Below are 26,635 nucleotides of genomic sequence, written 5' to 3'. Positions count from 1 at the left end.
GAGTTTCCAGGATTTGGGTATTGTCATTTCTGGGGACACCCTTCACAGGAGACTGAGATTTCTGAACAGAAATTTAGAGGTGACCCAGAAAACACAGAGAGAGAATATCCCAGATGCTGGCCATGGCACAAGAATAAAAGAAAATGGTCAAGGCACAGGTGACTTTTATTTTGTCTTATGCTTTACTTTGTTTCCTAATGGATTTTTAGAGGCCTGTACAATATCAGTTCGGTTAATCTAAAAAGTATATATTTGAAAAAGTAGGAGCTACAGAGAAAAAAACTTAGACCCTGACTTCAACATCAGGCAAAGTAGGTTCAGGAATGTATTGTTGACGGGACTAACACTGAATTGTTGACATTGAAAATAATGTGTGACTAGACGATCCTATGGGTTACATTAGCTGTTCACTCAAATCTAATACTTCTCTGGCCAACACATGAGAATCGTTACAATTTAAATGGTATGCCCAGTTTTTGAGGAGAAAGAAGATCAGTGCTTCAGGTGATTTTAGTGTTTTATGGGACTTTTGTCTAAGTAAGTTTCTTTGATGGTTCTTCTGTAGGTGATGTGGTGGATGGTCTCCTGAACAGCAGAATTCTCATAATGCAAAAGCAGGTTTCCTATGGCTGTTTCTTCCCCGGTTCTTCATAGACCCCTGTAGAAACAGACCAAGCAAACTCAGTGGCACAGGAGACAAATCAAGCTAGCCTATGGACTCGCCTTGTGGTGATCTAGGCGATCTATTAGTTAAACCTAAACATGATTGGAAAATGGAAGCAATGCACAGCTGTCAAATGATTCTCAATGAACTGTTGTTTGAGTACAGATTTGGAAGTAGGAAGTAGCTCTGTGATCTTGCACACACTGTTTACAGCTATTGTACACCTGAATTCTTCCATCTGTAGAATGGGATGATGATAAAGGTTTCTCATATGGTTATTGTGGAGATGAAATTAGTCAGTCTATTTATAGTGTGTAGAAGAGTGTCTAGTAAGTGATATGAAAGAGCATCCAGTGCCCCCAGCCTTTCCAATACTTGCTATTATCGTGGTATCAAATGTCATTACTTTCAATAGTCTACCTGGTAAAATATTCTCCTGTCTTGCTTTGTGTTGTATTTTTCTAGTTACTGGTGAGGCTGAGAACTTTCTTGTGTTGAGCAGTTAGAATATTTATTTTCTGAAATATCTGTCCATATCCTGTGCTCGTTTATAAATTCTCGTTAGTCTTACTGATTTAAAGGAATTGTGTCTACGTACTGTGTATTGATCTTTTTTTAAAATATTTTTTTGATAATATTTTTTCCAAACTGTCACTTGTCTTTTTCCATGCAAGAAGTTTTCATTTTTTATTAAAACTTTGTCACAGAATTTCAGATTTTCCCTTTCTGGCTTTTGAATTTTGTCATAACTATATTCTACATTTTCTTTTATTATTGTTATACTTTTTTTTTTTTAAGTTTAAGTCTTATATGACTTATCTATTGATTCCTAGCAAAGCTTTTGAACATTTTAGAGGCTTAAAACAGCCCACATTTATCACCTCGCAGCTTCTGTGGTGAGGAATCCATGTACAGGCTCTCTTGGTGCTCTGCTTCTTGGACTCTCACAAGACTTCAGTCAAGTTGTTGGCCAGGGCTGGGGTCTGATCTGAGGCTCGAACGGGGAAGGATCTGCTTTCAAGGTCACTTACCTGGTTGTGGGCTGGATTCAGTCCCATGAGGGCCTTGGTTCCTCACTGCGTGTTAGCCAGAGGCAGCCCTCAGGTACTTGCCATGTGGGCCTCCCCAACATGGCAACTTACTTCATTAAAACCAGCCAGATGAAAGTAACATGTAATATGTAACTTAGTGACAGAATGGCATTCCATTACCTTGGTCATAGTCTGTTAGATAGGAGCAAGGCACGAGGGTAGCCCGTGCTGAAGGACAGGGGATTGTGCACAGGTGTGAAGATGATCATGGGGCTGTCTTAGAACCTGCCTGCCACAGGTCTTTCGTTCAGTAAAAACTTATTTTTGAGTGCAGAGTGAGATTTTTGGATAATACTTCTACCTTACTCTTTTCTCTTTCTGAAGTTATAAATAGGCACATTTCAGACATTCTCCCTCTATTTGTGGTTTACTAACCTCTCCTTTAAATTCTGTCTTACTCTCTGCTACATTTTTAGTAATTTCTTAAACTGTGAATTACCACTGACAATTATCTGTTTAGTGTATTTACACGCCGTTAACTTATTTTTTAATATACATACATCATGTGTGTTTATGTATATGTTCAGGTCTGTGTTACTATGTCTATTATTTATTTTTCTCAAATCTACCCAATTATCTTGTCTTTTGTTCTTTAAGTATTTTTGATAGCTTTTTAAATTCCTTTCTATAAGAGATTAAATACACTTATTAAACGTGTCATTTCTTGTAATTCAGAGACCTGGGGTCTTTTTTCTGTAGATTCTGATATTGGCTGTGAAGGCTCATGTTGAATGTAGGAACGTGTTTTCTTCTTCTGACTGACATTAACAGTTAGGTGGCCAAATACACATCCACAGACACACACGTGTGTGTGTGTGTGTGTGTGTGTGTATGTGTTTCTGTGTATTTGTGGATATACATGTGTATGTGTGTGTATGTGAACATGTGAGATATTTCTAACTTAGTAAGAAGATTTCACTGCTACTCATTGTAGAAACTTCTAATATGAGGACTGGGTGGAAGATTAAATATACAAATACAGAATTTTTTTTAGAATTTTGCTTCTTCTATAAGATATTAAGAAAACACAACACTCAATATATAGATGCGGCATACCCAGTGTATAGAGGAAAGCAGTGAAACAACTCTCTTCACATTTCAACCGTATCATTAAAAGGGAGTAACTGCATGAAATGGAACCCTGTTATTACAGGCATCACTGACATTCAGCGATGTGGCTGTGGAGTTTACCTGGCAGGAGTGGCAGCTCCTGGACCCTGCTCAGAAGGACCTGTACCGGGATGTGATGTTGGAGAACTATGGGAACCTGCTGTCTATGGGTGAGGACAGCTCCCTTGTGTCCCTCAGAGGGTGGCTAGTCAGTGGCCTTTCCTTTCTTAGCTGTTGCAAACTTTGGAATGTCTGGTGCACTGAAGTGGTAGATTTTTGGTCCGCTCTGTGCCCCTAGATAAGTGGGTATATTCTCCCTCTCCTGAGAGAAAAACCTTTACTTCGTATGATTGAATACTAGTTTTTGACAAATGTAGCATTCTGTAGTCTTTACAAACCCAATTCCAACTTGGTGAGTCTAAGATTCTGTGATTTCCCATGAACAGGGTATGAAGTTAGCAAACCAGATGCACTCTCCAGGTTGGAACGAGGAGAACAACCATGGACTATCTTAGACAAAAGCCACAGTCGAACGTTTTCAGGTGAGTGAGTGAAAAGCAGCGATGGGGGAAGTCTGTGGAAGTCACAGTCTAGTCAGAGACTGTTCTCAGCTTTGAGGGTGTCTGAGGATACGTAGCAGTGCCTCCACACAGCCCTCTCTCATGTGAATCATCTTTTTCTTTGTAGGAGTTTAGAGAAAAATGTGCCCTGTGTCTCTTCTGTGATCAGATCCCTGTTTTTTTTTTTTTTTTTCTTTTTTTTACATACATCTTTATATTTTTGTTTGCATAGTTTTCTTCTTCATAGCATTCTCAAATCTTTCCCTTCTTCCGTATCTTTCCACCTTTCTTGATATGAAATTCTACCCTCCAGGCCTCTCTCCACAGAGAGAACTTTGAACTCATAACTGTCCTCTCAGTATGGCACCTTCCCTCCACATTGAGCAATAGAGATTTCCCTTCCTGTCATCCTGCCTCACCATGGATATTGTCCTTCCATAGTAAACTGTTCTCTTATGCTTCTGTCTGCGTCCTTGGAACCCTGGTGGTGCAGTGGTTAAAAACTCGGTTGCTAGCCTATGGGTCAGCAGTTCAAATCCACCAGCTGCTCCTTGGAAACCCTGTGGGGCAATTCCAGTCTGTGCTCTAGGGTTGCTGTGAGTCGGAATCTACTTGACGGCAGCAGGTAGTAATAGTGGTATCTGCTTCCTCAACTTCTCTTTTCTTCCAGTCTGAGGTGCTGATTTTCATTTTCTCATTTGTTCTCCTTATCCTTTAAAATTTCCTTCATTCTAGTGAGTTAACCTTTTTCAGTTCCCTAGAGACTTTTAAATTTTTTTAGGGACTTTCAAATTGACATCTTCCTTCATATTGTCCAACAAAAACTTTGTTCTGTATATTTTACTCACTTGAAAAATCTTTTTTAACATTCTGCATTCTCAGATCCAACATAAACCAGATCATAACTAATACCTACCTGAATTTAATTTTTTTGTATATTTACCTTTTCTGATCTTTCTCCTAGTTCATTGTAAATGTCACCAATTTATTCACCTCTGTCCCTCAGGGAACTTTTCCAGTTCCAAAGCTCTATAGGTTAGAATGATTAGAACTTTGTTGTTCCTCTTCTTTTAATATACATGGTCTCTGAACATGACCTTCTGTTCTCTGTCCTCAGATCATATTTATATACTAAAGTTTCACCTCCAGTTAAGATTTTTCTCAAGATTTATAAAGCCTTGTGAATTTCATTTCATGTAATGACCATCTAGGAATTGATGTTTCAGAGTGTTTGCTTAATTATTCTATGCTTCAGTGATATTTCTCATCTTATTAAAGGACAGTACTACCTGTGGCTCAAGACAAATACTTAGCCGTGCCTCTCGATTCCTCACTGTCTTTACCCCAGCCCAATCCCCCAACCCCAGCAGCAATGAATCCATCTGTGAGCCTTCTGTTCCTCCAGAATGAATCCTCATTTCCTCCGCTTCTCCCCATCCTCTCTTTCAAACCGCGTTTAACAATCTACAGCTCCTTTATCTTTTCCCTTCCTTTATTAGTGATTTTACTGAAGTAGAATGTAGGCTGCATAAATATAAGAAATATGTTTGTGTACCACCAATACCTTTAGTTTGTATGTGTGGAATTTGTTTTGTCCCAAATGTAACCTTCTGCATTCTTCACATACCCAACTGTGCCTGCTATATAGTTGTCATTCAGTAAGGATTTGTGGAAAGAATGAATCTATCCTTCACCGGTGTGGAGCACGTGGCGCTCCAGCCTCTGTGGTCTGCTGTTCACGGTATTTATATTTTACAGTTTCACTAGGCCTTTCGTAGGAAGGAGCCAATTCTGTATTTACTTGTTTTGTATGTTGTAACCTTGTTCTGTAGTAGTTGCTTTTACTCTTGGGGTTGTGTATATTATTGTGTGTTTACCAGTGTGCACAGAACATTAAACATGGAGTTTTATTTACGTTCATACCATAGGGTTGTCACTGAAGAGCCACCTTACATTAAAAAAAAAAAAAATTTTTTTTTTTTTTTTTTTTAACATCAAAGCACGTTTAAGTCAATTTATTCCTAACAGAGATGATGGAAGGATTCACTGTTCTCTTCTTTCCTAGAAATCTCTAAATTTGGTGATCATCTACCTGAGCACTTGCAAAATGAAAGCAGGGAAGATAGAATGAAACAATGCCAATGCTGTGAACATAATGCATTAGAAATGATTATTTATCAGCATAAGAGTCTTTTTCCCTTAAGGCAAAACCGTGGTATATTTGACTTATACAAAATATCTGTAAAGTTAGATTTAACTTTAATCAAACAGCAGAAACTATGAACTAAACAACTCTGCTGAGCTTAACAGAGGTGAGAAAAATCTTCCTCCATGCTAACCATGAGCAATTTCATATTGAGTCTGAATTCCCTGAGAGTGGGTTATGCAACACTACTAAGTCCCAACTCATTAAGCAGCAGAAGGCTCAAAAGGTAGACACACTGCATGTATGCAGTGATTGTGGGAAAGCCTTCATCAAGAAGTCTTGGCTGGTCAGACATCAGAATTGTCACAAACTGTTTCAGTGCTGTAAATGTTCAAAGCTTTTCCCACAAAGCACAAACTTATTATACATCAAAGAACGCATATGGGAGAGAGGTGGCACGGCTGCAGTGAGTATGGAAAAAAGTTCCCCTACATGTCTTGCCAGGAAACCCTGGTGGTATAGTGTTTGAGAGCTACATCTGCTAACCAAAAGATAAGCAGTTCGAATATACGAGGTGCTTCTTGGAAACTCTGTGGGGCAGTTCTACTCCATTCTGTAGGGTTGCTATGAGTCAGTCCACTCGACGGCAACAGGTTTGTTTGTTTGGTTTTTAACATGTCTTGCCTTCTTAGACACAAAAGAAAACACACAAGAAAGAAACGTGTAGATTCAGGCAAGGTAGAAAACCCTTCCCCAGCGAGCCACGCCTCCTCACCTGCCAGTGATCTCATTCGGGACAAAAAGCCTGTTAGTACAGTGACTGTGCAAATGCCTTTTGTGGCAGCTCAGACCTCAGTGAACACCAGTGGGCTCCTAATAGGAACGTAGTCCTTGTTGGACAGCCTGTTGCCAGAAGGGAACCATGGGGACATAACAAAGCATTTGTACAGCAGAGAGTCCTTATGAATACAGTGAACGTGGTAGTTCCTTCAGTGACCAATTACATCTTATTTTATGCCTCACAAAACCCGTAGGGTAAGCTGAGATAACATTCGCTGAGGACTAGTGATTAGCAAACATTTATACTTCATCGTATGGCTACAAAGTATATCCTGAGGGAAATCATATGAATTCAGGAACTGGGAAAGCCTGACATGCTCATTGTACGTAAATATGTGGATTCATATCATGACGTTATCCAATTTTAACCTAAACACATAAAGTTTGATTGCTGTATTGTGTCAATTAAGTGAATGAAAGTCCAAGTTTATATCAGTAGATGAAATAATGTGAATTTTTTTTCAAATACAGTCTTAATTTTTATTTCTTGCTATCCTTGGGTTCCATGAGCCATCCGTATATCCTTATTTTTATTTTTTTTAACTTTGTTTTTATTCATCGAGCAATCGTTTTTTTTTAATTGTACTATCTTTTATTTTACTTTGTTTTTTTTAAATTATGCTTTAGGTGAAAGCTTACAGAACAAATTAGTTTCTCATGAAACAGTTAATATATATATTGTTTTGTGACATTGGTTGTAATGTGAGATTTTAAAACAGAAGCGATAACCAGTATCTGAAATTGTTACCTGTTAGTTCCTGTGGAGTAGACTGTGAGTCATGTTGACCTCATGTGGTATAAATGAACAGTCACTTAGGAGAGAAACCCTAAGGGGCAATATTGGATTGGTGGGATTTGAACATAGATATTAGTTCAATTTTCCCCAGATCTATGTGAAGGAACAATTGAAAACCAGAATGTCTATCATCAATTTTTTAACTTTATATTATGCAGAGAGACCTATGACACAGTAGACTTAACTTTGAGCCTGTTCATGAATGTAAGGAATATTTCTCACGTACTGTCTTTGTGTTTGGCCGTGTTCCCGGGAGCTGAGGATGCAGTGGTGAATAAAAAAGAAAAAGGTGATGCCCTTTTGGAGACAGCATTGAGTTAGTTGGATTATATTTAAGTGGAGTCTTGACACTCCAGCTAATCTAGTCAGAGGATGATGCAATATCTATATTAAGTAAAACAGACATGGAGTTATTGGTATAAAGGGTTTAGTTAGAAGTTTTCGGAGTTAGAAAATCCTTAAAACTTCTAATGACAGTTTCTTGTCAAAGTCTAGTTGCCGTTGAGTTGATTCCCATTCCTGATGATCTCGTGTGTGTGAGATTAGAATTCTTCTCCCTAAGGTTGTCCGTGGGTGATTTTTTGGAAGTAGATAGGTCTTTCTTTCATAGCAGCTCTGGGTGGACTCGTAAACCTCCAACCTTACGGCTTAGCAGCGAGTGCTCCCAGATTGTTTTTTACCCCCAGAGAGTTTGTTACTTTTGCCCAGGGAATTCCCCATGCTGATTGACATTTCTTGGGTTAGGTGTAAACAACTTGGTTTCATACTTTTGTCAGTCCTAGTGTGGTAACTAACAAGACCTGAGTTGATTGATGGAACCCTGGTGGCTCAGTGAGTAAGAGCTACAGCTGCTAATCAAAAGGTAGGCATTTCGAATCCACCAGCTGCGCCTTGGAAACCCTGTGGGGCAGTTCTGTACTATAGGGTTGCTATGAGTTGGAATTGACTCAACGGCAATGGGTTTGCTTTCTTTTATTATTATCTATAACTTGATAGCAATAATTTATGACTATTTAAATTTTAAAATAAAAAAAATTCAGTTCCTTAGTTGCATTAGCCACATTTCATGTGTTCAGCAGCCATGCGTGACTAGTGCCTCACCAAGTAGACAGCAGAAACAACAAGCAAGATTTTGTCACTCTTTATATGGCTGGAATATGTATACTGAGAGGAATCTGTATTTATAACAAGGGCTTCCTGCTGCACATTGAGCTTTTTTAGATTGTGATGAAGATACACATCACAAGATTCACCAATTAGAACTTGCACATATACAATTCAGTGACTGATTATGTTTTTCATATTCCACCACCATAATCGCTATCATTTTCCAAAATATTCCACCACCGTTAACATAAACTCATTGACCCCAAACAAAAGCTTTGCCCTCTACCTCCCTCCTGCCACTTCTAACCATTAATAATCTTTGGTTTCTATATATTCCCTTATTTCATGTAAGTTACTTCATACAGTAGTTTCCTGTTGCAACTCACTTATTTTGCTCAGCATGATGTTTTAAAGGTTCATCCACCTTTTGTCGTACATCAAGACTGAATTTCTTTTTATGGCTGAGTAATACTGCGTTATATGGATAAACCACATTTTGTTTATCCATTCATCTATTCATGGCCATTTTGGTTGTTTACACCTTTTGGCTATTGTGATGAAAAGTGCTGCAGTGAACACTGGTATAACGTTTTCTGTTCGTGTTCCATCCTTCATTACTGGGTATACCTACGATGGGAATTGCTGTGTCGTGCCCACTTAATTTTCAACATCTCTGACCTAAAGCTTGGTTTAGTGCTCCACTTAACACCCCACACTATAACAGGATGGATTCTGGGCATATTTTTCCAGTGAGTGGGGGATGTCCAGTAAAGATTCAGAAATATATGCTCCAGCAACCTTGCCATCCCTTCTACTTGTCCTCTGAGTCTGCTTGTGTGAGAATCTCAGAATTCTCACTATTCTCACATCAACTGTGAGCATAATCATCAAATTAAATCCAAATCCTCATTTTCGCTGCTGTTCAGCTCTGACGCTAGCCACCCATGCAGTACTTCTGTCTCTGACACTAGCCACTCATGGTTGGGTCAGATCTCACTAGTGAAAAGGACACTGTCCTTGAACCCGAGACCTTGGATGCCTAAAACCTCCCCTTGCTTCTGACCTACAGATTCAGGGTTTTCCCACTATTGCTTCAGAATTTCAGCCACAAGTCTGGGGATGTACTTGCTACAAATTTGGGGGTTTCCTCTACCCCCATAGTATACCAGCCACAAGGTCAGAGTTTCCCAACATCCTTCTGACCTGGTGGCTCACACTAATACCTCGTGTTTCATAATTTGCTAGAATGACTAACATAGAATGACTCACAGTGCTCACGAAAAGTGCTGTCTTTATAATTACAGCTTTGTTATAGCAAAAAAAAGGTACAAAGACATGCATAGATCAGTCTGGTAGGGTTCTCAACAGAAGCTTCCGTAACTGCGGTGCAATGAATTACTTAATATTGCTATGCATGGTCTTATAACTCCTGCACAATGATTAGGTAGGGCTATGCAAATAAGGTACTTATGGTCCACCAAGGGGATTGAATAGCTTGCTAACAATGCAAATAAGGTTCATGAAACCCTTGCAGGGAGGGGGTGGGACCATGCAAAATAAGTATATGGAACCCTAACTAGGGGATTGGTCAGTTTTGCCATCCCACTAGACTTAAAATGCGAGCCAATGACAGCAGGATGGGGGCCTCGCCACCATCAAGAAAGAAGACTCAGAGCGGACCGCATCCTTTAGACCAAGGGTCCCTATGCTGAGAACCTCCTAGACCCATGTACTGTGATAAATCACTTTTATATGGCCTTTCTCACCATGTTATTATAACTCCCACCAAATGACTAGGTGGGGCTGTGGAAATGAGGTGCTTGTGGCCCATCAAAGGGATTGGATGACTAGCTAATAATGTAAATAAAGTGCATGGTACCCTTGTGGGGGTAAGACCGTACAAATAAGGTGTATGGAACCCTATTGAAGGGATTGGTCAGTTTTATCATTGAGCTAGGCTTAAAAAGATAGCCAATCCCAGAGTAGAAAAGGAGCCTTGCTCCCGTCAAGAAAGAAGAGCCAGGGGCAGAGTGCATCCTTTGGACCTGGGGTCCTTATGCTGAGAACCTCCTAGACCCATGTGGTATGATGGATTGCTTTTATATGGCCTTTCTTGCCATGGTCTTGTAACTTCCACTACATGACTGGGTAGGGCTATGCAAATGAGGTGCTTGTGGCCCATAAGGGGATGGGATAGCATACTAATAATGCAAATAAGGTGTACGAAACCCTTGAGCAACTGGGACCATGAAAATAAGGTGTATGGAACCCTTACAAGGGGATTGGTTAGTTTTGCCATCCTGCTAGGCTTAAAAGGAGGCACAGAAAGAGGAGCTGTTACATGGAAGATAGCTAGAGATAGTGGCAATGGAAGACAGTGAGAGATGGCAGCATAGCAATAGCAAGAGCAGTAGTGGCTTGAGGCAACAGGAACCAGGAGACTGGTGTGAGACAGCTTTGGTGGGACTTGCCAACCCATGGAGCTGAGAGTAGTAATAGAGCCCAGTGGCAGCAAGGCCCTGAGCAGGGCCCAGCTGCAGAGGGCAAGAAGAAGCTGTCCTGATCAAGAACTAGTACTCTGAGTTGTTTCTGTTACTTCTGAGTCATTCCTGATACCAAATTGTACCCTGTTATTTTTCTAATAAACCGCTTAATTGTAAGTATGGCTTGTGAGCTCTGATAGATGTTGCAGTGAGTTATGGAACCCAAAGATTGGAGGGAGTACTGAGGGGAGTGGCAGTAGTTGATGTTAAAGATGAGGGAGTGGGACAGCAGTTTGAAAAACTTGGACATTTGGAACATCTTTAACCTCTGTCTCATAGGAACCACCATTGTGCTGGTCCTTATAAAAGAAATTATTCATTTACTTAATGTCAGAATGGTGGGATTTGCTGTAACAGCCCAAACTCACTGGAATATATGGTTTTGGAAAAAAGGTGGTAAGTGGGAGAATGAGAAACCTTTGAATCTGGATGGGATAAAAAACATCCATGGGTTGAAAAAGCAGCTATTACGTGTGTTTGCATGAAATCAGTTACCCAAGGCAAAAGCTATCCGTGGAAAGTAGGAGTGGCAGGTCTGACTCCTGAGGGATTGGCTATTTGGGTACATAAGGAAATACAGAGTGATAAGGAAAGGAAGAGACATAAAATTTCTTGGCTGCTGTTACCAGTGATAGCCGCAATGGCAGGGAAAAAGAATGTAGGGGTGAATTGGAGCACTTAACCAAGCCTAGATCCAGTCTGGTCGTAGCTATGGCTACTAGTCTCAGGGTCGACCGGGAAAGGAAAAATTGTGTTAGAACAAAGGAAATATTGCTATGACTGCTGATCACCAGGAATGTAGTTGGGAGGGGAACGGGCAAAATCAAGAAATGACTGAAACTAGGGTGTATAAGGTAAAGGAGTTGCTTCAGTTTGTAGATGGGTATCATCAGATTTTGGAGGACTGTTACTCAAATGGATTGTGAGAGTGACTAATTTAAGGGCAGTGTCTAGTTTTGAATGCTGCAGAATGGAAGAGTATGTTTGGGTAGATGCAAGACCCACAACTCATTATGGAACAGTCATGAATGACGATATAAGATACAGGTACAGAGCTGGTTAACCCAAAGGGTACAGCCAGCCTGAAGGATAAAATTTGCAGTGAGATTTGTTTACCCTGAGAAGAGAAACTGCACTTTTCCACTCTGAATAGTCAAGGGAACACTCCAGAGGAAGCAGCTTATGTGCTGCTTATGCAAGTCATGGCTTTATGATGATCAGAATATTTACCCAATGAGTATGCCCTTGACACAGATCACGGCAGATATGGTAATCAAGGAAGCCCCTTCTACATGGGTACTCCATATAAACTTGCTACTGTGAAACAAAGCAATAATCTGAGAAGCCTTGTCAGATCTGTTGGCGTAGCTTCCTTGCATTGGTCTTACAGATGCACGAATATAAGAGTGATTCATAGGATAGTGGGAAGAGGCAATGGGGAAAGAACTTACTGCAGCAGGGTGGAGATTTTTAAATGGTTACTAAGAAATGGGATGAGTATAGTGGACATTGATGGACAAAGTTTCTAATGCTTCACAACAGGAGGTTGGGTGGGCCAAATGGAAACTCGTACTGGTGCCCCAACATTGAAGAGGCCTGAACAAGTGTGTTCTATTTATCACAGTTGGGAGGAAATTAGTAATGGGAAGTCCCACCTAGGACCATTTGGAGCAGAAGCTCAGCTAGGCAGTCAAAATAAGGGTTGACAAGGGGCCAGTGTCTTCTGGTTCAGTCCCACAGGTGACACCAGGCCCTATGTACATGTGTCAGTGAAATGGCTGAGGGGTGGGGAAGAGACAGGAGCCCAATGCCCTGTAATCCCCAAGCCTGTCAATAAAATCTTGAAGGGGCCTAAGGTTAAACTGGAGGGATATGGGAATGCAGATGGGACTAAGGTGAAAGTTTAGATGAGAACTGGAAAATATAACAAATCTTGTATGAAGCAGTTGCATCTCCTTTACCTGAGTGTATCATTGGTATGGATATTATATCTAATAGGGGCACACACCTTCTATCTGATAATGTAAAGTTGAAGGTGTGTAAATCTGACTTTATGGCAATATTGATTGGACATGCTAAATGGGAACCATTTAGAATTGCCCTAACCACTTAGGTTGTTAATGTGAAACAACATAGAATTCCTGGTGGACAAAAGATTATTGCTTTGATGAAAGACATGTGGTAGGCCAGAGTGTTGGTACCAGCAGATTCTCTGTATAATAGCCCTGTATGGTCTGTGAAAAAGGCAGGTGGCTTATGGAGGCTGACAGTAGACTATTGAGGCCTAAATAAATAATGCCACCTGTGGCTTCAGCTGTTCCAGACATGGTATCAACAATGCAGAAGATACAGAAGGCTAAGGACTGGTATCCAGTGACTGATCTCGAAAATGACTTTTTCTCCATCGTAGTCTTGGAAAAGAGCCAGCTGTGATGGTTAAGATTGTGTGTCAACTTGGCTGGGCCTTGATTCTCAGTGTTTTGACAGTTGTACGATGTTGTGATTCACTTTCCTGTTGAAATTTTTTTTTTTTAATAATTTTTATTGTGCTTTAAGTGAAAGTTTACAAATCAAATCAGTCTCTCACATAAAAACTTATATACACCTTATTACATACTCCCAGTTACTCTCCTGCCAATGAGACAGCCCACTCCCTCCTTCCACCCTCTCTTTTCGTGTCCATTTTGCCAGCTTCTAACCCCCTCTACCCTCCAATCTCCCCTCCAGGCAGGAGATGCCAACGTAGTCTCAAGTGTCCACCTGATCCAAGTAGCTCACTCCTCACCAGCATCCCTCTCCAATCCATTGTCCAGTCCAATCCATGTCTGATGAGTTGGGTTCGGGAATGGTTCCTATCCTGGGCCAACAGAAGGTTTGGGGGCCATGACCACTGGGGTCCTTCTAGTCTCAGTCAGACCATTAAGTCTGGTCTTTATGAGAATTTGGGGTCTGCATCCCACTGCTCCTCTGCTTCCTCAGGGCTTCTCTGTTGTGTTCCCTGTCAGGGCAGTCATCGGTTGTAGCTGGGCACCATCTACTTCTGGTCTCAGGATGATGTAGTCTCTGGTTCATGTGGCCCTTTCTGTCTCTTGGGCTTGTAATTACCTTGTGTCCTTGGTGCTCTTCATTATCCTTTGATCCAGGTGGGTTGAGACTCATTGATGCATCTTAGATGGCTGCTTGCTAGCGTTTAAGACCCCAGATGCCACTTCCTGTTGAAATTTAATATGTGATCACCCCCATGATGGGATCTGCTGAGTGGTACCAGTGGGGGTGGGGTTTGTGGCGACTCACCACCCCCTCTGCCTTCAGTCTCTTTGCCTTCCCCCATCTCCTTCCTTTTTCCTGGTCGCCTTGCAAAGGTTGTTGGCTTGTTCTGGACCCAACAGCTGTCTCTTGTCTGACCTCTGGTTCTTGGGACTTGTGCTAGCAGCTGACCTGTCCATCTTGGGGTTTGCCAGTCTTCATGGCCTGCAAGCAAGAGTCCTGCTCCCCGACCTGCCTATTTTGGGTTTGCCAGCCCCTGCAGCTGACTCAGGAGAAACCTTGTGGTCTTGCCCGTGGACCTTGCGGATTCCTTGACTGTCACAACTGGTGAGCACGATCCCTGCTCTCCAACCTGCTCATCTTGGGTTCACCAGCCTCTGTGGCTCTGTGAATTGGGAAGGGACTCTATCCAGATCCAAGGACTTGGGACATTCCAACCCCTACAATCACATGAGCTGTTTCCTTAATATAAGTCTTTCTTCTAAATATTTATACACATTACTGGTTTTGCTTCTCTAGAGAACCCAGCCTAAGACACCGGCCACAGTTTGCTTTATGTGGGAAGGATTCCAATTTACATTCACTCTATTGCCACAGGGTTACTTGAATTCATCAGTTTACTGTCATAGTTTGGTTAGAAGAGACTTGGACTTGGTGCAGATCGCAAGTGTAATGATATGTTACATTGGTGATACTGTGTTAATATCAAACACTGAAGAACAAGCTAGGGCTAATGTGAATACAGTGATGGCCCACATGACCAACAGAGGCTGGATAATAAATCCAGCAAAAGTCCAGGGCCCTGCTGAAGCAGTGAGGTTCTTGGGAATAACTTGGGCAGGAGCCACCCATGACATTCTGCAGGCATCCAAGAATAAGTTGCTGTTCCTACCTATCCCCCAAACTAAGCAGGAGACCCAACATTTGGTTTGTCTTTTGGGATTTTGAAGAAAACATATTCTACATCTGAGAATATTACTGGCTCCCATCCACAAATCTACTCAGAAGAAAACTGCATTTGAATGGGGGCCAGAGCAACAGCAGGCTATGTCTGAATTACAGAAAGCAGTCTCATTCTCCCTGGCTTTAGGCCCTTACGATCCATATTCAAACATGACTTTAGAGGTGTCTGTCACATGTGCTTATGCAGACTGAAGCTTATGGCAAAACCCTGAGAATGCTGTGCTATGGCGACTGCTAGGATTTTGGACTAAAAGGTTTCCAGATGCTACAGCACAATACACAGCATTTGAAAGGCAATTACTCGCCTGCTATTGGGCATTGATTGAGATTGCTTCAATGACAGAAGGACATAAAATTATCATGAGAAATACCCATAATGTCTTGGGTGATGTCAGAGAAATAATCTAATAAGAAAGGCAATACCCAAAATTGTTCCATAATAAAACTGAAATGGTTCATGTAAGAACAAGTTGCTGAGGGAATGTAGGGAGGCACCCACTGTATCCATGAGCAGGTAGTCTCTTTTCCCATAGGTCCTAGCCTGAAACCACCTGAGAAGCTGCCAGTGCTCATTACTACGTGGACAGCCCTCTATGAACAACTCTCTGTGGACCAGCAGAAGGCTGCTTTGTTCATGGATGGCAGTTCCAGGTTACATGGACAACATTTGATGTGGAAAGCTGCTGCATTAAGACCGACAGATGAAAAAACCCCCTGATTAAAGAAGATAAGAACAGGTCAGCTCAGTGCACTTCCTAGCTGTGATGGAAGAATTGAGCAGTTGTGAGAGCCCATATGTTTGGATTTTTACCGACTCATGGGCAATAGCCAACGACCTGGCTGTATGGTCAGGGAAATGGGCAATAGAAAATGGGACTATAAAGGGGACAGTAGTGTGGGGTATGGACCTATGGAAAGCACTCTGGGAATTTAGAGGGTACATTAGAATGGGACACGTTGATGCCCATCAGAAGAACCCCCTTACTGGATTAGAAGGTGATTGGAATTGGCAAGTGGACCTGCTGGTATGCTCACTTGAGGTGGCCAGTTGGGTCCGTGACATGAGTAGACATGGGGGTGCTGTAACAATGCAGAGATGAGCCGAATCTAGACACATCCCTTTTGCACCCTCTGAGTCATAAAATGCCAATAAGGACTGCTCTGTACACTTACCAGCGATAAAGGTTGCAGATGGCTACGGCATACATTCCCTAGGAGGGGTGAGGGGAGGCCTTGCACATAGCTGGCAACTATTGAACTAATGATGCCAGTGGCACCAGGTAACTGCAAATGGGTCCTCACAGGAATAGATACTCTGGACTTGGCTTTGCATACCCCATGACGGATACAAATGCCAAAAACACCAGAAAGGTATTGGAGCAAAATATACTGTACCAATTTGGAACACTGAGTTGTATTTCATCAGACCAAAGAACATACTTTAGAGCTCACAGAGTGCAGCAGTGGGCCAAGAAACATCATATTAAATGGACATACCATGTTGCATACCACCTTGGAATGGGCAGTTGAAACATTTGTTATCTAAAATGGGGAGAGATAAAGGCATGAAGAGCTGTCTCACACACCTTCATGAGTGTGTGCTTATACTCAGCGTGAGAGGGCAAAGGCAGGACCACCACTGGACAGATTCCTGGGCTTCTCTGGGGGATCTGGGGAAGAGGGGTAGGGGAGGACACTGGTGTCACTACCATTCTTCCCCACATAACCTAAAACTTTTTTGCTACTGGATGCTGTGGTCCCAGGACCAGGGATGCAGCTGCAGGTACTGGAATCAGGTGAGCCCTAAGCAAGAAACTGTAACTATACCCCTGAACTTGTATGCCGGAATTCCCAAGGGCCTAATAGAATTGATTGTACCATCCCCCAACCTGGCAAAATTGAAGTTGACTGAATACTGCTGTATTGCCTAGTGAGTGAGATAGGCCATTAGTGTTTACCTATGTAACCCTACCCAACGTGAATGAGAGTGGACTGAGGTGGAAGCACTTGCTACCAGCATTCTGGACTGGCACAGCAACTGAAACTGATGTCCCTTTGTAATAATGGTGTGGTAGAGGTATCTGACTTCCTCTATCTTCACAAAGGGGAAGGAGAATTAAGATCAACAGCCCACGGATGATTCCTCTGAGGCATAAGTCAGGAATGCCCCTTCGCTCCTTAGTCTTTACCAATTCTGATACCAGCTATCTCTCCCTTGACACTCTACTTCTCTACTGAGTTCAATAATTCATTGCAGTGGCCACACAGAGCTCGCAGACAATGCTTACAATTATGGGGTTTATTAGGGAAGCAGCAGGTTGCAGTTCAGGTTCAGGAATGCTCAGGATACAGTTCTTCCATCAGGATAGCCTCTTCTCAGCCGTGCCTGCAAATACACTTCTCTGGCCCTCAGCCTCAGCCCTGCTCAGGCAAGTGTAACAAAGCTCTTGTAGCTCTGCCTGTAAGTGCCCCAAAGAACTCCACCGTGCCAGTAAGCTTTGGCCCAAAGGCACTCAGCTCTAGCTCTGTGGGTTGGTAAACTTAACTCCACGAAGTTCCAGGAGGCACCCTACTCCACCAGCAAGCCTCCTGTCCAAAGGCACTTAACTTTTCCATTCCATGGGCTCTCAGACCACCACACCATCTCCTGCCAGTCTCCTGCCAATCTTCCTCTGCTGCCACCATTTCTCTGCCACTACTTCTTGCCATGTTCATTGTTACAGTGTACTCTCTCTCTCTCTCTTTCGTACTCCTGTTTCCAGGAACTACCCGGCACAGGGAACCTGGGTCCAAAGGACAAGTTTTAACTTCTGGTTCTTCTTCCTTGGTGGTGGTGAGATCCTCCACTCTCACCTCTGGAATGGCTCATTTTAAGCCTAAAGGGACGGCAAAACTGATCAATCCCCTTGTTAGGGTTCCGTACACCTTATTTGCATAGTACCACTCTATCATTGTGTGTGAGTTACAAAGACAGTGGTTAGAAGGGCTGTTTTAAGTAATTCACTACACTGCACTGATGAAGATCAAAGACTACAGCCTTCAATATGGATTACACCTCAACATAAAACACAAGTTCCCACAACTGGACCAATAAGCAATATCATGATAGAGAAAATATTGAACTTCTTAAGGATTTCATTTTACTTGGATCCACTGTCTACACCCTGGAAGCAAAAGTCAAGAAATCAAACGATATATTGCATTGGTCAAATCTGCTGCAGAAGGCTTCTTTAAAGTGCATGTGATGAGACTATGTGGGCAACTCTTGTCTGTAGGCCAGATGAGAAGGAAGAAGGGGACAGGAACTGGTTGAATGGACACAGGGAATACAGGGTGGAGAGAAGGAATGTCCTGTCTCGGGGAGAGCAGCTAGGAGTACATAGCAAGGTGTGTATAACTTTTTGTATGAGAGACTGACTTGATTTGTAAACTTTCACTTAAAGCACAATAAATTAATTAATTAAAAAAATAATAAAGTGCATGTGAAGCCTGGACAGTGAATGAGGAAGACCAAAGAAGAATTTATGCCTTTGAATTATGGTGTTGGTGAAGAATATTGAATATACCGTGGAATGCTAGAAGAACGAACAAATCTGTGTTGGAAGAAGTACAGCCAGAATGCTCCTTAGAAGCAAGGATGATGAAACTTTATCTCACGTACTTTGGACATGTTATCAGGAGGGACAAGTCCCTGGAGAAGGACATCATGCTTGGTAAAGCAGAGGGCCAGTGAAAAAGAGGAAGACCCTCAATGAGATGGATTGACACAATGGCTACAACAATGGGATCAAAGATAGCAATGATTGTGGGTATGGCACAGGACTGGACAGTGTTTCATTTTGTTGTACACAGCACTGTGAATCAAAACTGACTTGATGGCACATAACAACAGGACAATAAGGAAAATTCCATTGTCTGTGCTCCTGCCAAAGTCTCAGACCCTTGCCAGCCTGTGTAGGCGGACAAGGGTTTGCTTGATGAGCAGAGAAGTAGAAGCTGTCACAGAAGTAAGTAAAACTTCTTTGGAACTCTTCGTAGTCAGGAGAAAAACAGGCCAGTGTGTATTTTGTTGTTGAATCATGGCAAGGGAGGTGTGTGGACATGATGTAATGAGGATCCATGGAATTCCTTGTGGGGAGTGTTGGGGTCAGGTTTTTGTGGCAAGTAGGTGAGAGTTGTTGCCTTTGGGGTCAATCAGGAGGGACACACCTTTGTGCAATGATTAAGGCTGTCTCAATTGTCAGGGTATGGGGTCTTTGTAGATCTCTTTGATTGTAAGGGGTGGATGTGGTATTTACAATGAATATGGTGTTTAGAAAGGGTTTGGGATTTAATATGAGGCTCAGTGAATTTGGAGCCGGAGGGGTGGACATCGTATGGGGTATCTGGTCCAGGTTTCACATTAATATGGGACTGGGGGTAGTCTGTTTCTGTGCTGCAGAGGCTTGTGAGGCTTGAAACTTTGGAAACCTAGGATCCATGGCTGGTGGTTGAGCTGAGGTTGGAAACTCAGCTGCTGGATCAGAGGTGGTTCAGTCCCCAGGCAGTCATTTGAAATTCTTGATTTAGATAATCCTAATTGTTTCCTTCTCTAGTCTATGGATTGGCTAAGTACAGGCCTAGGGACTAATCCACCCATCCATCTGTCTAGGGCTGCTTTCGCGCTGCAAAGGTAGATTTGAGTTGTGTCGGAGACCTTATGGCCCACAAAGCTTGCCATAAATTAACTTTTTGCTTTGCCGACAGAATCTCTGTTTTGTTAATTATTCATCCCTCTGAGAATATGACCCTTATCCTAGTTTATTAATAAGTCTTATATCCTGGTAAGCCCTTGTTTGTCCAATTTCATTTCCTACTGCTAGTGTTAGAAATGGCATGGAGGTGAGTTTGGGTATATGGCTAAATTCTACCTAAGTATGTATAGGGTTGCTATGAGTTGGAATTGACTTGACAGCAGTGGGAGGAGGAGATGTATGTAATAATCTACTTAGGGAGGTTCCTTGGTGTAATGAGGTGTAAACAGTCGCCTAGATTCCTAAAAGATAAGAATCAGAATCAGCACAAAGCTGGTTCCTATGAGGTGGAGGACACACATACCTCTTCTGCTCTCCAGTTTTTTCACCATTTCTGACACCAGTCGTTCCTACGATGGCACTCTATACGTCTCTGCTTCTTTTGATAATTTGTTGCAATGGCCACAAGAACTCACGAACTGTACTTACAATTAAGTGGTTTATTAATGAATGTGGTACAATGGATCATTTTATATGGCCTTTCTCACCATGGTCTTATAATTCCCACCAAATGATTGGGTGGGGCTATGCAAATACAGTGCTTGTGGTCCACCAAGTGGATTGAACTGCTTGCTAATAATGCAATTAAGGTGCATGACACCCTTCTGGGAGTGGGGCCATGCAAATAAGGTATATGGAACCCTAAAAAGAGGATTGGTTAGTTTTGCTGTCCCACTAAGCTTAATATAAGCCATCACAGAGGCAGAAAGGGAGGACCTTGCTATCACTAATAAAGAAGAGCCAGGAGTGGAGCACATCCTTTGAACCTGGGGTACCTGCACTTAGAACCTCCTAGACCCAGGAGACAGAAAGCTGTAGCATCAGAGATGGTACAAGATGGTGAGATGTGGTGGCAAGTGCAGAAGAGAACCAACAGCAGCAGAAACAGGAGACTGACAGGAGATGGCACGGTGGGCTTCCCAGCCCACGGGGTGAGAAAGCTGATTGCCTTCGGGCAGGAGGCTTGCTGGCAGAGTGGGTTGCCTCTGGGCACTTGATGCAGCTAGGCCTGGCTTCCCACAGAGCAAGAGAGCTGAGTGCCTTCTGGCAGGATGCTTGCTGGTGGAGTGTGGTGCCTCTGGGTACTTATCAGTGGACCTAAAGAGCTTTGTAATACTTTCCCAAGCAGGACAGAGGCCAGGCAGGCCCAAAAAGTCCGAAGGGCTGAGAGGTGGAGTGCCAAGAGGCCAATTGCCAGAGAGAGGCCTGCCTGTGGGCACAGCTGAAAAGTTGTCCTGACCAAAGAACTGTAACCTGAGTCGTTCCTGGTCCTGAATTGTAACCTGTTACTTCTCTAGTAAACCCCATAATCGTACTATCTGTGAGTTCTTTGTGACCATTGCAACGAACTATCCAACCCAGCAGAGAAGTAGAGTGCCATGGTGGGAATGGCTGGTCTCAGAATTGGCGAAAAGATTGGAGAGAATAGGTAAGTCTGACCTCACTTCATAGCTTTGGGCTGATGCTGGTCGTGATTCTCTCTCCCCATCATGACAGTAGAGGAGGTCAGACACTCCCACCGTGGCTTTTTTACACCTTGCTAGTCCAATCAAAAAACTTACTTTTCACAATCTACTGTTACCTTCTTTATGACTTTCCTTGCTCTTTTTCAGTGGTTTACAAAACTAGAATGTAGGGTCCGTAAACATGAGGAATGTGTTTGTGTATCCCTAAATGAATAATTTCTTTTATAAGGATCAGCACAAAGCTAGTTCCTATGAGGTGGAGGTTAAAGATGTCGTAAATGTCCAACTTTTCCAAACTGCTGTACCACTTCATCATCTCATATCAGCTACTCCCCCTCCCCTCTCTCGCTCCCGTCTTTGGGTTCTGTAATTCACTGTAACATCTCATAGAACTCATGAACTGTACTTAAAGTTAAGTGGTTTATTAGTGAAGTAACAGGGTACAACTCCGGATTGGGATCCACCTGGAAGTAACAGGACAACAATTCAGGATGAAGTTCCTCAATCAGGACAGCTTCTTCTCACCTTCTGCCACTGGACCCTGCTTGGGGCCTCCTGTCCGAGTGTTACGCCCCTTAGCTCCATGATTTGGCAAGCCCCACCACAGCCAACTCATGCTGGTCTCCTGATTCCTACTGTCCTGCACTCTCATCTCTTGCTGTCTTCTGTGCTACAGGTTTTTCCCTCTGTCTCCTGGATCTAGGAGGGTCTCAGTGCATTGATCCTGGGTCCAAGAACGTGCTTCACTCCTGGCTCTTCTTTCTTGGTGATCGTGAGGTCCCCCTGTCCGCCTCTGGGCTGGCTCATTTTAAGCCTAACAGGGTGGCAAAACTGACCGATCCCCACACTAGCATTCCATGTGCGTTATTTGCATGGTCCCACCCCCACAAGGGTGCCACACACCTTATTTACATCATTAACAAGCTTTCTAATCCCTTTGGTGGGCCACAAGCACCTCATTTGCATATTTGCACCCAGTCATTTGGTGGGAGTTACAAAAAAATGTAGCTTGGAGGGCCGCATTAAGTAATTCACTGCACCACAATCCTCAACAACTTTACCATGTATATGTGAAAATTATTTTCTTCCAAATGTTACATTTTGCATTCTTCATATACCCAACTGTGGCTAGTACATAGTTGTTTTTCACTAAGGATTTGTGGAGTGAATGAATCTGCCCTTCACCAGTTAGGATCAGGAGGCCCTCCAATCTCTGCGGTCTGCTGTTCACAATGACTTGCTTTTATATTACAGTCTTTGCATGTCTTCTAAGGCCATATTTAAGAAGCAGCCAAATCTGTGTTTATTCATTATGTATTGTCTAACTTTGTTTCTATACTAACAGCTTTTATCATTTGGATTGTTTATACTGTTGTTTTTTTTAAGTAGTATGCAAGGAACAGTAAGTATAACATTTTATTCACACATATCATAGGGTTTTCATTAATGAGCTGTCACATCAAAGCATTTTTTAAATAGCTTTATCCAAATCAAGGTGATGGAAAGATTCATTGTTCTTTTCTTTTCTAGAAATCTGGAAAGTTGATAATCTGCATGTGCACTCACAAAATGAAAGCAGAGTGGATAGAATGGAACAATGCCATGAACATAATGCATTGGAAAATACCATTCATCAGCACAAAAGTAATTTTCCTTTAAGGCAAAATCATGGTGTCTTTGATTTAGATGAAAAAATCGTGAATTCAAAATTAACTTTAATGAACCAGAACAGAAGCCATGGAGTAAACAACTCTGCTGAGCTTCACAGAGACGAAACCTTTCTCCATGCTAACCATGAGCAATTTCATATTGAAACTAAATTTCCTGAAAGCCAAAACCACAACAGTAGTAAGTCCCAAATCATTAAGCCCCAGAAAGCTCCCAAAGTAGAGAAACCACATGTACGTAGTGAATGTGGGAAAACCTTCATCAAGAAGTCTTGGTTCATTCATCATCAGATCATTCATACAGAAGAGAAACCCCATAGATGCAGTCTTTGTGGGAAAGCCTTCTCCAAAAAATTCAAGCTCACTGAACATCATCAGAGTAGTCACAGAGGAGAAAAACCATATAGATGCATGGAATGTGCCAAAGCATATCTCTGTAAGTCACAGCTCAATAAACATCAGAAAACTCATATGGCAGAGAAACCCTATATATGCAGTGGGTGTGGAAAAGGCTTCATCCAGAAGAGAAATCTCATTATCCATCAGCGAACTCATACTGGAGAGAAACCATACAAATGCAGTGAATGTGGAAAAGACTTTATCCAGAAGGGAAACCTCATTATCCATCAGCGAACTCATACTGGAGAGAAACCCTTTGTATGTGGTGAATGTGGAAAAGGCTTCATCCAGAAGGGAAGTCTCATTACTCATCAGCGAACTCATACTGGAGAGAAACCCTATGTATGTGGTGAATGCAGTAAAGGCTTCAGCCAGAAGTCACGCCTCATTGCACATCAGAGATTTCACACGGGAAAGAGTCCCTTTGTATGCAGTGAATGTGGAAAACCTTTTTCCCAGAAGTCAAGTCTCATTGAACACCAAAGAATTCACACAGGAGAGAAGCCCTTTCAATGCAGTGAATGTGGGAAAGCTTTTGCTGCGAAGCAAAGGCTCATTATACATCAAAGATCTCACACAGGAGAGAGACCATATAGCTGCAACGAGTGTGGAAAAACTTTTGCCTATGTGTACTGCCTTGGTAAACATAAAAGAATACACACAAGAGAGAAATGTGTAGATTCAGTCAAGGCGGAAGATCCTTCCAGAGCAAGTCACAGCTCATCTCATACCAGTGATCTCATGCAGGACAAAAGCCCTGGTAATGTGACTATGCATATGCCTTCTGTGGCAGCTCAGACATCAGTAAACATGAGCGGGCTCCTATCAAATAGGAATGTGGTCCTTGTGGGACAGCCTGTTACCGGAAGTGAACCATCAGGAGATAACAGAGAATTTGTACAGCAGAGAAATCTGATGAATACCGTAAATGTGATAGTGCCTGTGAATGCAGTGAGTGTGGTCGTGCCTTCAGTGACCAATTACGTCTTATTTTATGCACCACAAAACCTGTAGGGTAAACAGATATATTTACTGGGGTTAGTGATTAGCAAAAATTTCTACTTCATTGTATAGCTACGAAGTGTATCCTGAGGGAAATTATATGCAGGAACTGGGAAAGCCTGATAGCTCACTGTACATAAATATGTGCATTGGTATCAAGACAATCTGATGTTAAACCAAGTGCATACATATTGATTGCTTTATTGTGTCAATTGAATGAAAGCATCACTTTATGTCAGTGGATGAAATAAGTACTGTGAATTTTTAAAACGGAAAAGAATCGGTACCTGGAATGTTGCTTCTTGTCGTTAGTTTCTGTGGAGTGGATTCCCATTCATGGTAACCGCATGTGCTGCAAATGAGAAACCACTTAGGAGAGAAACCGTAAGGGGTAGTATTGGATCGGTGGGATTTGGGGCACATATTTATTGGCTCACTTTCCCAAGATCACTGTGAAGGTTCATTTGGAAGTGAGAATGTCTACCATGAACTTTCAGAAGTTTATATTTTGCACTTTAGAAGTTTATATTTTGCACAGGGATCTATGAAACAGTAGCCTTGCATTGAATCTATTCGTTAATGTAATGAAAATTTGTCACATATTGCCTTTGTACCTGGGCCTGTTTCCAGAAGCTGAGAATACAGTGGTGAATCAAAAAGAAAAAGTCAACACCCTCTTGGAGAGAGCATTGAGTTAGTTGGATTATATTTAAGTGAAATCTTTATACTGCAGGTCATCTAGTCAAATAGTATAATAGCTACGTTAGGTGAAACAGACATGGGTTAATTGGTACAAGGTGTTTAATTAGAACTTTTAGGAGTTAAAAAACCCTAAAAACGTGTCATGACAATTTCTTGTTGTTTTCCACTTGTAAAGATGTAGGGGCAGTGTCTGACCTCTTCAAACTTTACAAATGGGAAGGAGATTAAAAAGCAACAGCCCAAGGCTGATTGTTACAGGCAGAGATCAGACATGCCGCCTGTCTCTGCCATCCTTACCAATTCTGACACCAGCTGGTCCTCCCACTGCACTCCCAGTTTCTCTGCTGGGTTCAATAATTCACTGCAGTGGCCACACACAACAGACAATTCTTAAGAATTATGGGGTTTATTAGGGAAGTAACTTTGGACATGAGAGCCTTGCAGATTTGACACCTAACTACAATGGGGGTAACTGGACCCTGTGGTGGTAGGGGCCAAGTTGTCTCTTGGTTGACAAAGACAAGCTGAATGTGGTTACCGTAATGGACAGCGGAGTCAAAGCAGTAATCAGAATAGTCTGACTCGTATGGACTTAGCATTGACTGCTTAGTCACGGTGTTCCTAGGAGTGAAATAGATAGGAAATCCACTAAATATTTACTTGATTTGTACAAGTAGAAGAATTCTAGGTCAAGTGAACAGCAGCCTAACACGAATCGCCAGAATAAATAATCACAGCCCCTTAATCAGTTCCCAGACTTGAGCAAGTTTAAAGACCCACAACCCCTTGAATGAAGGGGAGGCTGAGTCCCCTTGAGAAAGGACCTCAGTACACTGCCAAAAATTTATACTGTTAATCTTTCGCCCAGCCTTCCCCAAAGGGATCTACAGCCTTTTACAAGAGTGACTGTTCATTGGGGAAAAGAAAATAATCAGACTTTTCGGGAATTCAAGGAAATACCTCACCCAGTTGTGGAGGCTGGCAAGCCCCAAATCCATGGGTCAGGCATACGCTTCTCTTGACACATGGCTGCCGAGGCTGAGGAACCCAAATTGGCAGGCCAGTGACAAGCTGCTGACTTGCAAGGCTGTGGAAGCTGGCAAGTCAGGTCAGATGATAGGCTTCTGGCCCATGGAGCTGTGGAAACTGGCAAATCCCAGAATCAGCAGGTCAGACTGCAGGCTGGTGGCTCAAGTCCTAAGAACTGGAGGTCAGATGATCATAAACCAGATGCAGGATGCTGAGTGAGAGAGAACTTCCCCACATAATTTACATATATTTCCGGTCAAGGAAACTTCCTGCTGTTTGAGAAGGCAGTGACTTGAGTCATGCCTTTTAGTAAGGGCGGTGACTGGGGTAAGGATAATGACTTGAGTCCCACCCTCTAGTAAGGTGACGGCTCAAGATACATCCCTAATCCTGCTTCATTAACACGACCACATGCATAGAGGCTAGGATTCACAAAACCAAAACAAAACCCGTTGCCATTGAGTTGATTCTGACTCATAGTGGTCCTACA

The 26,635-nt window shown here is 42.4% G+C and overlaps 3 protein-coding genes across 3 annotated transcripts in view; all 3 read left to right on the top strand.

The window, feature by feature from the left end:
- Positions 1–26,635, top strand: part of LOC126086036 (zinc finger protein 350-like) — a 319,021-nt gene that overhangs the window by 239,639 nt on the left and 52,747 nt on the right. The gene's annotated exons all lie outside the window — the stretch shown is intronic.
- Positions 69–25,214, top strand: LOC126086056 (zinc finger protein 613-like). The gene is made up of 4 exons (XM_049902094.1): positions 69–158; positions 2,909–3,035; positions 3,312–3,407; positions 22,877–25,214. The coding sequence occupies exons 1-4, from the start codon at positions 144–146 to the stop codon at positions 24,424–24,426; spliced, it is 1,788 nt and encodes a 595-aa protein (XP_049758051.1). The 5' UTR covers positions 69–143; the 3' UTR covers positions 24,427–25,214.
- LOC126086050 (zinc finger protein 613-like) overlaps positions 19,130–26,635 on the top strand; it is a 167,393-nt gene continuing 159,887 nt past the window's right edge. The window contains exon 1 of the mRNA XM_049902082.1: positions 19,130–19,144. The gene's annotated coding sequence lies outside the window, so the exon portion shown is untranslated. The remainder of the gene's footprint in view (positions 19,145–26,635) is intronic.

Source organism: Elephas maximus, chromosome 11 (genome assembly GCF_024166365.1).
Source record: "Elephas maximus indicus isolate mEleMax1 chromosome 11, mEleMax1 primary haplotype, whole genome shotgun sequence".
Lineage (NCBI taxonomy): Eukaryota > Metazoa > Chordata > Mammalia > Proboscidea > Elephantidae > Elephas > Elephas maximus.
The sequence above is the reverse complement of the archived record's forward strand: the minus strand, read 5'-3'. Positions and strand labels throughout refer to the sequence as shown.

Coding starts and splice junctions, on each gene's coding strand:
- LOC126086056 (XM_049902094.1), top strand. Junction 3,036..3,311: donor TGGGAACCTGCTGTCTATGG/GTGAGGACAGCT, acceptor TCCCATGAACAG/GGTATGAAGTTAGCAAACCA. Junction 3,408..22,876: donor CCACAGTCGAACGTTTTCAG/GTGAGTGAGTGA, acceptor TTTCTTTTCTAG/AAATCTGGAAAGTTGATAAT.